This window comes from Globicephala melas, chromosome 3 (assembly GCF_963455315.2).
Source record: "Globicephala melas chromosome 3, mGloMel1.2, whole genome shotgun sequence".
Classification (NCBI taxonomy): domain Eukaryota; kingdom Metazoa; phylum Chordata; class Mammalia; order Artiodactyla; family Delphinidae; genus Globicephala; species Globicephala melas.
The window spans coordinates 88,007,695-88,021,051 of NC_083316.1; the positions used below are offsets into that span (position 1 = coordinate 88,007,695).

Below are 13,357 nucleotides of genomic sequence, written 5' to 3' on the forward strand. Positions count from 1 at the left end.
AAACACAATATTATGTTTTTGCCAAGTAAAAACTTTTGCATAATGAGTGCAATTCTACAAAAGTTCATTATGTTCACATTTATACAGGATTAAAACCAACATTAAACACTATCCTGAAGACAGTTTTCCTCTTTGGTAATTTTACTAATTTTCCTAGAAAAGATTTCAGTGTATCTCCATTGGTACTAGCAGCTTCCCCTAAAATCAGTTATCATCCTAGCAAAAGGATCTTCTGCTCATGCTAATAGCTAATTTCCTCCTCTGATGTCTCACAGCACCTGACAGTTAAGTGTTTTAATGGGGATAATGCCTTTCGGAAATTATTGCTTGGTTCAAAGGCATATATGGATTAGCTCCACCTGTGACGTATCCATGCAGTCAAAGGTCTCGAGGACAAACTTTTGAGAGTCCAACAATCTGGGTTAGACTCTTGACTCTGACATTTATCTGTTGTTCCTTAACCTTTCTAGGCCTCAATTTCTTCATCTGTAAAATGGAATAAAAGTAAACTACCTCATGGGGACTTCCCTGGCAGTCCAGAAGTTAAGACTCTGCACTTACAATGCAGGGGGTGCGGGTTCAATCCCTGGTTGGGAACTAAGATCCCACATGCCACGCGACATGGCCAAAAAATAAAAATAAATAAATAAAAATTTTAAAAAGTAAGCTACCTCATATGGTGGTTGTGAGGATTAATTATGTAAAACTACACAGTGCCTGGTACATTATAAACAGTCAATGAGATAACTATTATTAAGTGTTTTCAGATATCAAAAAATGACAGCAAAATACTGAAAGGTAGTATACAATAACAAGATGAAGTTTATTAACTTTAGGTCACCTTCTTTAGAACGCCATATGCATGCATCACTGTTTATTGGAAACTACCACTCTCGGTGTCAGTAAATGCCTCATCCATTCAGAAAGGAAAGGGCAATGAAGGCGAATATCTACCCCTGGAGACTTTGGAGGCTGAAGTGAGTACTTATAAAATGGAATTCTTCATAAATGTACATTATTTATGTCTGGGATTACAAAGTAAACTCACTTCACAAGGAGTATCTGAGGAATAAGGTAACAAGAATGTAGTCGGGGTGTTGAGGGGTAGCAGGGACCAAATCCCTTAATGTATTAACTCTAAGTTGAGAAGTAAAAGAGTCAGGAAATGCAAGCCTTAATATAATGCTGAATTAGTTACTGTTATTTAAGCTCTGATGCAAATGCTTACCTTACTTATTTACCCTAGTTGATGATAACACGGCTACCAGTCTATTCACTTAGCTGCTGCAACAACCTCAAAATCACAGCAAGCAGCAAAATAATAATTAAACTGTGGGTAACTAACAGATGAAATCAGAACATAGTAAGTGACAGTAGGTACTGACACAGACCAATTCAAACTGGTAGACTCCAGAAAGTAAACTCTGATAGGGAGAGGAAGAAAAAAAAAACATTTATTAAAGAACTTCCTACATTTGGGACCATATATTTTGTACTTCACCTCAATCTCATTTAGTCTGATCCTCATAAGAACAAGTCTGAGGTAGTATTATATCTTTTCTACAAAAAAGGAAATGCAAGTACAAAAATTAAGATAACTAACTGAATCACATGATTAAGAAACAGTAAGATATGAATTGAGTTCAATTCAACTTACACTCAGTATTTGCCTCATTCATCCCAGAAGGAAGCAGAGAGAGGTAAATTTAGGTCCTACATGATACATGTAAGCCTCCAAAGGATAATAAAATTAAAAACAATGAACAAACAATGTTACAAATAATGTTACAGCAAGAGCCAAAGGACTATGGGAGATGGCACAGAACTGTAAAATACTTCACCAGGAGGTTGAAAAAAGTAAAAGGTCATAATTAACCATTGGGAAATCAAATTTTAACCAGAAAACATTTAACATTTCCCTAAAACTTTCTAAAATCTATTCATAATACATTACTACTTTCTTGGGTAACTCAGAAATCTATACTAGTTTCATAACTCAACTCTACAGAGTAGAAGGTGTTAAAAAAATAAGCCAAAAAAAATAAAATAAAATAAGCCAAATAAATATAAGACATAGAGACCTCTATCAAATATGCTGACCCTAGAACTTAGCATAGAAGTCATTTTCAAAATCGTAAAATCCTAGTACTTTAAAACATCAGGTTGGATAACAAATGTAGATAATCTATCTGACCCCATCATTTTACAGCCAAATAAAAAGCTGCCCAAGATGTAGGGAATGGACTTGAGGACACAGGGAGAGGGAAGGGTAAGCTGGGATGAAGTGAGAGAGTAGCACTGACAATATATACACTACCAAATGTAAAATAGATAGCTAGTGGGAAGCAGCCACATAGCACAGGGAGATCAGCTCGGTGCTTTGTGACCACCTAGAGGGGTGGGATAGGGAGGGTGGGAGGGAGATGCAAGAGGGAGGGGATATGGGGATATATGTATACATATATATAGCTGATTCACTTTGTTATACAGCAGAAACTAACACAACATTGTAAAGCAATTATACTCCAATAAAAATGTTTTTAAAAAAAGCAGACCAAAGAGCTTCTGTCCAAAAAGTAGAGAAGCAGAATCTGGAGGAAGGACAGTAAGGAAGCAGAGAAAATATACTTAATGAAGTTTCTAGATCATCAATAACTACACACAAACTAAATATGGCTTTAAAATAATTTTGTAGCCAGTACTGCACAGAAGTGATATAAATGCTATAGCTAAAAGACAGCAGACATGGGCTTCCCTGGTGGCGCAGTGTGTGAGAGTCCGCCTGCCGATGCAGGGGACACGGGTTCGTGCCCCGGTCCGGGAAGATCCCACATGCCGCGGAGCAGCTGGGCCCGTGAGCCATGGCCGCTGAGCCTGCGCGTCCGGAGCCTGTGCTCCACAACAAGAGAGGCCACAAGAGTGAGAGGCCCGCATACCGCAAAAAAAAAAATAATAATAATAAAGACGGCAGACAGTTGGATATAATATGCTAGACACTCACTATAGTTGTATTCCTCAGATCTGTTTTTATAGTCTATACAACAGTTTTATAGCAAATGAAAAATACATCCATGTAGGTGCATGGCAGTTGTCTCACTCAAAAATTACTAAAACAAAAACTCACTCTTTGGGGGTAAGATTTTACATGTATGTCCTCAATTATTTGCCTCACCATAAATCATTTGAGTACTAAGATGTCAGATCATTGTCCTCTTTCCACCTGAATAAAACTCCTTGTGATAAATACAGGAATCCTTTCCCTATGCTAAAGTGTACCTTACTTACAGTGCCACAAATAAGAATATTCAAGTATCTTGCTACTTTGTGTAAGATAGCAAGTTCACCTTGTAACACTCTAGATGCAACTATTATTTCATATTTTTAAAGAAAATTTCCCTAAAACCATCTAAAGGACAAAATTAAAAATAAACCATAAATATCTGCAGAAACCATGTACAAGCATTTTATCTTTATAGTTACATCAAGGACACAAAAGCTATGTCACTGAAATATACAAAGACAATGCTGCCATCTAAAGGCCAAGATATAATATGAAAAAAATGTGTACTTAGTCATATACTGTCAACATATATAAAAACAACCAATTTGATATTTTAAAGTCAGCAAAGTTTATACTTTAAAAAAGCACTATGCTATGATTATTTTTAGGCTACAAAATAAAACTCTAATACTATTTTGAGAAGATTCTTTTTGAGAAGACTGATAAGAGAATTAGTGAAATAATTTAGCTAATGATCAATATCTGCACAGGTAAAGTTCTGTTGGCATCCTTTCAGACACAATATTCTCCTGAGTACTGAATATTTCTATTAGTTGTTTGTCCTATTTAATGATGTTTATTATTTCCTGTCTGTAATTAAATATACGGTATAATTATATATATGCATATATAAATATTATTTGCCTTTAATCAGACTATTATTTCTACTCACCCTTTTAAAAATATTTGTCATTAAAGGACTAACAATAATACATCTCAGAGTGAAAAAACCCAATCTACTTAAAATTGTAGCTTTGCAAGTAATTCAAATATTTCTCCTTATTTCATAAATTCTAAAAATACAAACTAAAGTTCCTATGGGAGACCAGTTATCAACAGCTCAACTGTCCAACAGAAAGAGCTCATACTATTCTAAATTTCCCTTTCTAAAAACCTTAAACTGCAAGAATTTCATTGAACTGAACTTTACTTAAGATTTAGCAAAATCACTTCTAATTTGCAATGAAATCAAAATGTTTACTGAATAACACTACATAGGAAACTGATTCCCTTAGCATTTAAGTATATAACACCTTTCTAATGGACCACAATATTAAAGAAATTTGAACATAACTAGAACCTTCAAAACATATGGTTTAATTCTTTTGAAAAACCACTGACCAAAATTTTTAATGTGTCAAGAAAAATGTTTTTCTGGTTTTGCTCAGCAAGAAAACAAATATTAATCACTCAACAAATATTCCCATTATGTGAGAAATATAAAAATTGTAAGCTGGGATTACCACCTTTTAATTTATCTTGAGTGTAAAGTTGAAACCAATGGACAACAAATATGGTCAAGTTCTCATAAAGACTACTAGTTTTTTATTGTCTTCTATGAGTCAGAGTTTATACTAGACAATTTAAGGACATTATATCATTTATTCCTCAAAACCACAACCTGCAAAAATACAAATACTAATAACCCCATTTGCAAAGGAGGTTCAAAGATCTTAAGTAACTTTCCCAAGGTCACAATGCAAGTAAATGGACACTGGGATTCAAAAATTCATTCTCTCTTACCCAGAAGACCTTACTCTATCCACAAGAACATAATGCCTCAGGAGTGATTATTAAATTTGTATTAAATGTGAACAGGAATAGGAAGTATTTTTACTGTGTAATTTCACAGAAAAAGATAATTCTACGTGGTAATAAAAGTGTTTACTTTTAATTCATAGTATTTCAACTTTTCTAACTGTAATCTTAAAAAAAAAAAAAGCGTTGTCTCACTTTAAGTGCTGAGGCTTCCAGAGACCTTTCAAAACTTACATTAATATGTGAGAGGTATTTATCAAATTTTGTAAACTAACTCCAAGGGGCAACAAAAAGATCTCATTATTTTGAAGATACAGTTAAAAAGCAAATCTTCTTTGTAAATATACATATTCAGGACCACCTTGCCTACATTTTAACGTACAGTATTTTTCAACATTGAGAACTCTACTAATGCCTCCCCAGTGACAACTTTTTCTGTTAACCTGTACTATATACCTATCAAAGCAAAATTAAATGGATTTGGAATATTATTCAGCCATAAAAGGGAATGAAGCTCTGATATATCCTACAATAGGAATGAACTTTGAAAAAATATGGTATGTAAAAGAAGGCAGACCCAGAAGACCACATACTGTGTGATTCTATTTATATGAAATGTCTGGAACAGACAAAAGTCCACAGAAAGTAGATTACCAGTTGCCATGGGCTAGAGGAAGGGGAAATGAAGAGTGACAGCTAATGGGCACAGGGTTTCTTTTTGGGATAATAAAACTGTTCTAGAATTAGTGATGATGACTGCACAACTTTGTGAACATACTAACACTGAACTGTACACTTTAAAAAGGTGAATTTTATGATATATAAAGTATATCTCAATAAGAGAAAATTACATGGCTTTAAATATATTTATAATATACAATAAGTGTAAATGAGTTACCTACACATGTGCTTAAAATATAATATAAAACCTATGTAACTAAACTAGTAGTCTTTACAACTAAAAACAAGATTATCTGTCTCAATTTACCGAGTCCCATTTTACACCATACTAAGTGAAAGGCTCTATTTCACAAGCATACATCTTCCCGAATATTAAAAATTCCTAACTATCTAAAATTACTACAATCCCTAGGGGACTCAGAAGGAACGACAACTACATACTTATATTTGGCAGCCAAATTTAATTTTTTCAAATTAATTTTTTCCACTGTCAGAGTTTAGAAAAAAACACATTAGCACATGCTAATGAAGAATTTTTAACATGTAAGTACCACATACAAGCACCCACACAGTTATAAAATCAATTTATACAAATCATTGTTTTGAGAAGATTCTTGCTTTTAAGTAGAATCTGCCTCTAAACCGTCCCAAAAAAATAAGCAGAAAAAAATTTATAAGCTAAGTTATAAGGAATTCAAGAGTTAGAAACAAAATGAAAAACACAAGAATGGTAACAAGTACTTACTAATTTGTTTTCCTGCATGTATATTCTTTGTAATTTCAGACAGCCCTTAGCTATGACGATCATGCCTTCATCTGAGATCTTGTAACACTGGCCGAAATGAATATCTTTGAGTTCTCTGCATTTTGAGCCCAGCTGTAAACAAAGAGATTTGACTGAATGCTCCAAAAATAACAAAGGTGACATATTTCTAGTGGGATTTCCACATATTTTTTTTAAATAGCCATACCAAAGTTAAATAATTGTTTATAAATTACTCTTAAAATAGAATGTAGGCAATCTATCATTTAAAATAGTGTTGTGTAAGCCTTTTCACCTTCTAATTATCTCCTTGCTTCAACTGCCTCACATACTATGTGCCCACCTAGGTGCCTAGATTCCATAACACTTCAAATTCATGTCTTAATTTCTCTTGAGTCTTTTTATCAGTCATAGTGTTAGACTGAGTGGAACACAGGTCCAAGGAATAAAACCAAGGTCCAAGAAGTGAGACAAAGGTCCAGTGAGTGAACGAATATTTAATTCAGGAGATTCTACTTCTAGTTCTGATTGCCCCAATGTATCATTTTTCTCCATCGGCTCATTTATTCTGTGAAAGAGAAAAAAGACTGAATATGCTATAGCCAGTATTCTAGTTAATACTTATTTACACACTTATTGCATAAACTAAAAAAAAAAAAAAGGACTAGTGATTTCCTGATTGAAATCTCAAGTGTACCTTAAATAGCTACTGAACAGATACAATGTTCCCCTTAAAAAACATTAAGTACAACAAAGAACAAATTATATAATTTCTTTTCAAAATCTACAGTAGAAATTAGATGATCAAAGCAAACTATAAATAAATGTTTTATAAGTATTACATATAAAGAAAGTCATCTTAGAGATAAAATAAGAAACTTTACTAAAAACCTATATATCAAAAATTGTCTAAAAAATTACATTAAGACAATAAAATCCAGTTTGGCAAGGGTTCAAAGTGTGCTGATACACCACTGGTAAGAGTGTAAATTAGTACTAAAAATCTTCTTGGAGGGCTAGTTAGCATAAATGAAAAAATTTTATAAAATCTGCCTGAAAATTATATGACTCAGCTTCTAAATATTTACCAAAAAATGTAAGAGGGATGGATAATTGGATAGATAACATAGTAAAGTCAACATACTACAATGTTAATTATACAATCTATGTAGTGGGTATACGGGTGCTCACTGTAAAATTCTTTCAAATTTTCCATATATTTAAAATTATTCATAAAGACTACTGGAATAATTAACTAAAGGTGTTTGGTAAGATTTAGCTACAAGAAATTAGCACAAGAATTTTTTTTTAATAGTGAAATACAGAAAACCTAAAGTTATAAATTATGGTGTTTTCGTAAAATTTAGTATTATATAGCCATTAAATTGAAGTAAACACTTGACAAATAAAAACTGTACATGTTTTTATAATAAATTCAATTTTTATAAACAAATTAGGCACATTTAAATATAATATACATATTTAATTATACACATGTTTATAGAAAAGAGATAAAATATACACCAAGGTGTTTACAGTGGTTATTTCTGATCAGTGCAATAATGGGTACTGTTCTTTTTTTCTATCAGTCTTCTTATATCTTTTTAATCAAGTAAAGTAATGATATTATCAGAAAGATATGCAATTTCAGTTAGTTTTTCCAGGGGTGGTGATATATACAAGCCATCTTATTTTAATCTAGGTAACACTATAACCAATTATATATTCCACTAGAAATGTAAACTCCATGAAGACAGAAGCTTGTTTAACTAACATAGGCCTGGTGCCCAGTGTCTTACAGTCAGTTGATACCTAGTAAATATTTGTTGAATGAATGAAAAGGCTGATCAGAGTTATTCATTGTAAAGAGGCCTCTTTGAAAAATGGACAAATAAAGGAAACTATGATTATGGTCTCATATACCACCATGTTCTACTTAATTCAAGAGTTCTAAATTGGTCCACAGGTGGAAATGAGGGATTCCAGGAAAATGGATAAGAAAAAAAAAAGAGTACATTTTAATTTTCTTACTATTCTCTAAATGAACTTTAGCTTTTCTTTCACTTATTAAACAGAAAATCACAGTAGTTTAGCAGTATGTGTGACTCTGTAAACAACAGAAATCAAAGATAATTTCATATAACACTACTGTTATTGCAGATAGTGAAATACCATTTTTGTTCATCAATATTCATCATGTTTATTAGATCTACTACCAGATCTTATAATGCATTATAGAGGCACATAGAGTTCTAGAACATACAATGGGCACGTTACTTAGACGCCAGAAAGCTGAATCCAAAGCCAATAGTGGGGAAAGCAGAAAAGCAATATGATAATCACTACAAAACTCCCAATAAGCTCACATATGTCTGGCAGTGAGGGCGAGGTTGGTCTTAAAACCACCAGGATTCTTGAAAGTCTACTTAAGAAGTAGTTAACCACTCAGATCACCTCCTCATTTCTGCACAGCCTGCCCCTGCCCACTCTCCCACAATAGCAAAAGACTGGAGTTCACTGCAGGGAGTAAACCATAGGGTCTTTGGGGTATGCCATGCACAGCTGACAGCAGAAGCACACTCCAGAAAATGTGGGGATGTGAAAGTTTATACAGTGAAAATGCAGGAATTAAAAGAAATAATTCTATAAAATGTTCCAAGATGAAAGGATATAGACTTCCAGACTAAAAGGACTCACTCATATGTCCAATACAAATGACAAAAGCAGACCTGTACCAAGGCAAATCATCATAAAATTTCACAATCGTAGGTATAAAAAAATATTCTAGACTTCTAGTGAGAATCAGATTTCATACAGAGGATTAAGGATAAAAAAGGCAACAAACTTCTTAATTATTTAAGAATACTTATTTCAAACCTAGAATACTGTACTCAGGATTCAGACTATGAAATAAGTGTGAGGGTAGAACAGAGACATTTTCAGACATGCAAGTTCTCAAAAGATGTACCTCCCATATATTCTTTATCAGGAAGCTTTTACAATCTGTGCTCTACAAAACATGAGAATACATCAAGAGAAAGAACACATGACATCTAGGTAATAGGACATCTAATAGAACAGCAAGGTGAGGAAAACATTAAGAATAATGGTGAAGATAAGATACTAAGATGACCATTAATGCAAGAGTAGTTATATACAGTAAGTCCAGACTGCTGTCTACTTTAAGAAAATAAATTCGACTAAGTAAATACATATAGGTATACTAAAGCAACTGGGGGAAAGCTGTGGACTCCATCACTAATAAGATATAAAAACTAAGTAAACTAAATGAGGACAAAAAGACATTTATTCATTCCAATAAAAACAAAATTCCAGAGGGAAAAGAAAGGTAGGTAATTATAAAACGTAAATACTGAATACTTATTTAATCAAAATTATAACAGAATTATTTTGACACAATGAGGGCATAGGAGATAGAAAAGGATAGTGAGCTAAATCCTCATCTTTCCATAGCAAGGAAATAGCAGAGCTCAGCGGTCCGCAACCTTTTTGGCACCAGGGACCGGTTTCGTGGAAGACAATTTTCCCACGGATGCAGGGGAGGGAGGTTCAGGTGGTAATACGAGCGATGGGGAGTGATAGTAAGTGGCAGATAAAGCTTCACTCACCTGCTGCTCACCTCCTGCTGTGCGGCCCGGGGGTTGGGGACCCCTGGGATGGTCTAAAATGGATATATCAAGAAAATACATACAGACATAGACGGCAAATGCTTCTTATCTACCACTGCTTCCTTCTTCTGGAAGGAGTTCAACTGGTCTAACTTCTGGTCTCTACACTGATTAGTTTGTATTTAATAAGCTGAACATGTTCAGTTCATCTCTATCTTTTTTCCGCTTGAGAACAAACTGCACACAAGGAGCAAGCATCTACTTCTACATTTGCAGGACACTGCTGGTCCAGCCTAGTAGATGACGACGGGGTCCCCTGGCCAAACTCCAGCGTTTGAGTTAACAAGCCTATTTAGCTCTATTACTAAGCAACATTCCCAATCTAGCCTTTCTGTGTAATAAAGTTGATATTTTTCCTCTGTCACTATTCCAGTGTCTTATTTGTCAATTTATTGAGATGCTGGAGCAATAAAGAGACTTCAACACTTAGTGCACCAGCCAGGTGATCTCTTCCTGTATCAAGTTTACCGCCATTAACTCTTTTTTTTTTTTTTTTTTTGATGTGGACCATTTTTAAAGTCTTTATTGAATTTCTTACAATACTGCTTCTGTGTTTTTTTATGTTTTGGTTTTTTGGCCGTGAGGCATGTGGGATCTTAGTTCCCCGACCAGGGATTGAACCCACACCCCCTGCACTGGAGGGTGAAGTCTTAACCACTGGAACGCCAGGGAAGTCCCCCCGTCCTTAACTCTTACCTTATTCCAGCAGAAAGTCACTACAGCTAAAGGATCTACAAACACCTCAAAACTACCTCCATAATACTTTCTACTTTACCAAAGAACATTCTGAAATAATAACTACTCATCATAAGATAAGAATACCTATCTGGCTGATATTGACAGGATGAATACCACCACTCACCTTGGTTGGATACTGGAAAACTCCTCCCTGAGGGCCCTTCCAGGTAAGAGAGGTTATCAACCTTGTGAAATTTTAGCTCCAACCACACCTATCCATTCACACCCAGCCTGTCCTTCATTGCTATTTGCACCTGACACTCATGCCAGGTCCAATCCTAACTCTCACTCTTCACCAAGTAAATGGTCTTAGTTACCTAAGACATAGAACCCCAGTATGTCATTTAAGAGGTTCTGAATCTTTATCAATACAAGTCCAATATCTAGTTCCCTAGGAAAGGTGCAAGTCAGATGGACAGTAATAGAAGCCTTCCTCTAACTCTAATTAATATGTCAAGGGCACCCATCAGTCAACCCTGAAGGAAATCATTTAATGAAAAGGGTGTTAGTAGCCACTTTATCACTTAAATGAAGCTAGTCCACCTATTAATCCATGGTTCATTTTAGCACATGACAGTAATTAGAACTGAAAATGGACTAGAGTAAATGAATATAATATAAAAAGGACTGTCTTTGATTTATTCTTTTCTTCTTTGTAATAATCCTTTAAGATTATTCACAATTTTGCTCAAGAACTCCAAAGGTATTTTTCAAATTTTTCTATAAAATATTTGGAGGTGAATTTCCCAGCATCTCAAAATTTAATTAAAATTTTGCACACCACCCTTGAGAATTTACAAAAGAGAATTTGTTTTAGCAAGCTATATGTTGTTACTGGGTTATTTTTGTAATAAAACAAACACCTTAGGAAGAATATACTTCGACAAAGAATTTAGATAACTGAAACCAGAACATGGGACCCACTGGGATAAAAATAAGATTAGGTCTTCCAATGTCACACGAAATCTGCTCAAAACCAGTATTAAGGACATATTTTTAAAACATGAGGTATGCCACCTTCAACAGAAGAGGGAAATTGTTCCTTCTACTTTCCATTCTCAATATGTCACCACTGTCACTATTATACACATGCAAAAGAAAACAGTGAAGAAAACCCAAACCATATCTTCTAGTAACTTCACCCAGCTACGCTAACTATTCATGTTTGTGAAATCATAAAAATGACAATTTCATAATTTGATTCATTAGTTTCATCATTTGTAGTAAAGTAGCACAGACAATGAGATATGAAAGAAAGCAAAGCAAATTTTTCAAACTGCCACTCATCTGACCCTCTTTAAGGACTCAAATTTGAATCTTTCTCCTAGATTTATATTGTCTAACTTTGCCTCATTTAAAGAACATTCCATTTAATACAATGAAAATATGCTACATAAGCTCCCAAAATGTGTACCAATACTATTTTTTAGTTGTACTAGCATGATGTATAATTATAACTCAAGAGTAAATGAAAATTGAGAACATACATGGAATAATCACTTGATTAATTTGTTACACACTAAAAAGATTTTTTTATCTTTTAGAAAACCAGCAAAAATGCTATTTTAGCACCAGTACATAAAAACATTTGTTACTTATTATTAATGTTTCAAATTTTAAAATACTGTGATTAAAACTTTTGCAGCTTAACTTTAAAAACATGGGAAGCCATCAACAGATGAGTAGAAAAAAATATGGTTTATACATACACTAGAATATTATTCAGCCATAAAATGGAATGAAACTGATATATGCTACAACATAGATAAACACTGAAAACATTATGCAAGTGAAATAAGCCAGACACAAGAGTTAACATTGTATGATTCTACTTACAGGAGGTAGCTAGATAGGCCCAGAAAGTATGCTAATTAGAAATTAGAAGAGAGCCTACGATGGTTACACAACATTGTGAACATACTTAAAGTCACTGGAATTGCACACTCAAAAGCTGTTAAAATGGTAAATATTATGTAGATTTTGCCACAGTAAAAAAAATCAACACAATGAAACAGCAAATGTCAATAAAACCTGAGATAAAAAAAACAGTCAAAAGAAAGTGATATTTCTTCCCAAATCTGTTTTTCCTAATTATAATTATTATAACATAATTACATTAGATATTAAATAAACCAACAAATGAGAAGGAAAAAGAAAGCTCTTGCTAAAAAAAGTAGGTTGAATGTTTTATGTTCAATGAAAGCCATAAAAAAGTGCTGATGAATTAGTTTTCAGTGACAACTATAAAGTTATAAAATATTGGGAAAATCATATTCTAAAACAAGCTGCACCCATATTCCTTCATAAGTAGTGACTACCTGTCCCACTTCAATTTAAAAAAAAAAAACAACTGAAAATCATGGGTGCCACATCACTGATATAGTTTAAGTAAAATAAAGTCAAATTCTAACTAGCTGTCTCTAACTCAAGAAAAAGGCCCTGACCCTATATCAAAAGACTCACTAATAGGGCTTCCCTGGTGGCACAGTGGTTGAGAGTCCGCCTGCCGATGCAGGGGACATGGGTTCCTGCCCCGGTCCTGGAGGATCCCACATGCCACAGAGCGGCTGGGCCCGTGACCCATGGCCGCTGGGCTTGTGCGTCCGGAGCCTGTGCTCCGCAACGAGAGGCCACAACAGTGAGAGCCCCGCGAAGACTCACTAATGA

At 34.2% G+C, this 13,357-nt stretch overlaps 1 protein-coding gene across 1 annotated transcript in view; it reads right to left on the bottom strand.

Moving 5' to 3' along the window:
• FBXL17 (F-box and leucine rich repeat protein 17) overlaps positions 1–13,357 on the bottom strand; it is a 478,538-nt gene that overhangs the window by 438,552 nt on the left and 26,629 nt on the right. The window contains exon 4 of the mRNA XM_030869915.2: positions 6,246–6,377. Within this exon, the coding sequence (XP_030725775.1) occupies positions 6,246–6,377 (132 nt within the window). The remainder of the gene's footprint in view (positions 1–6,245; positions 6,378–13,357) is intronic.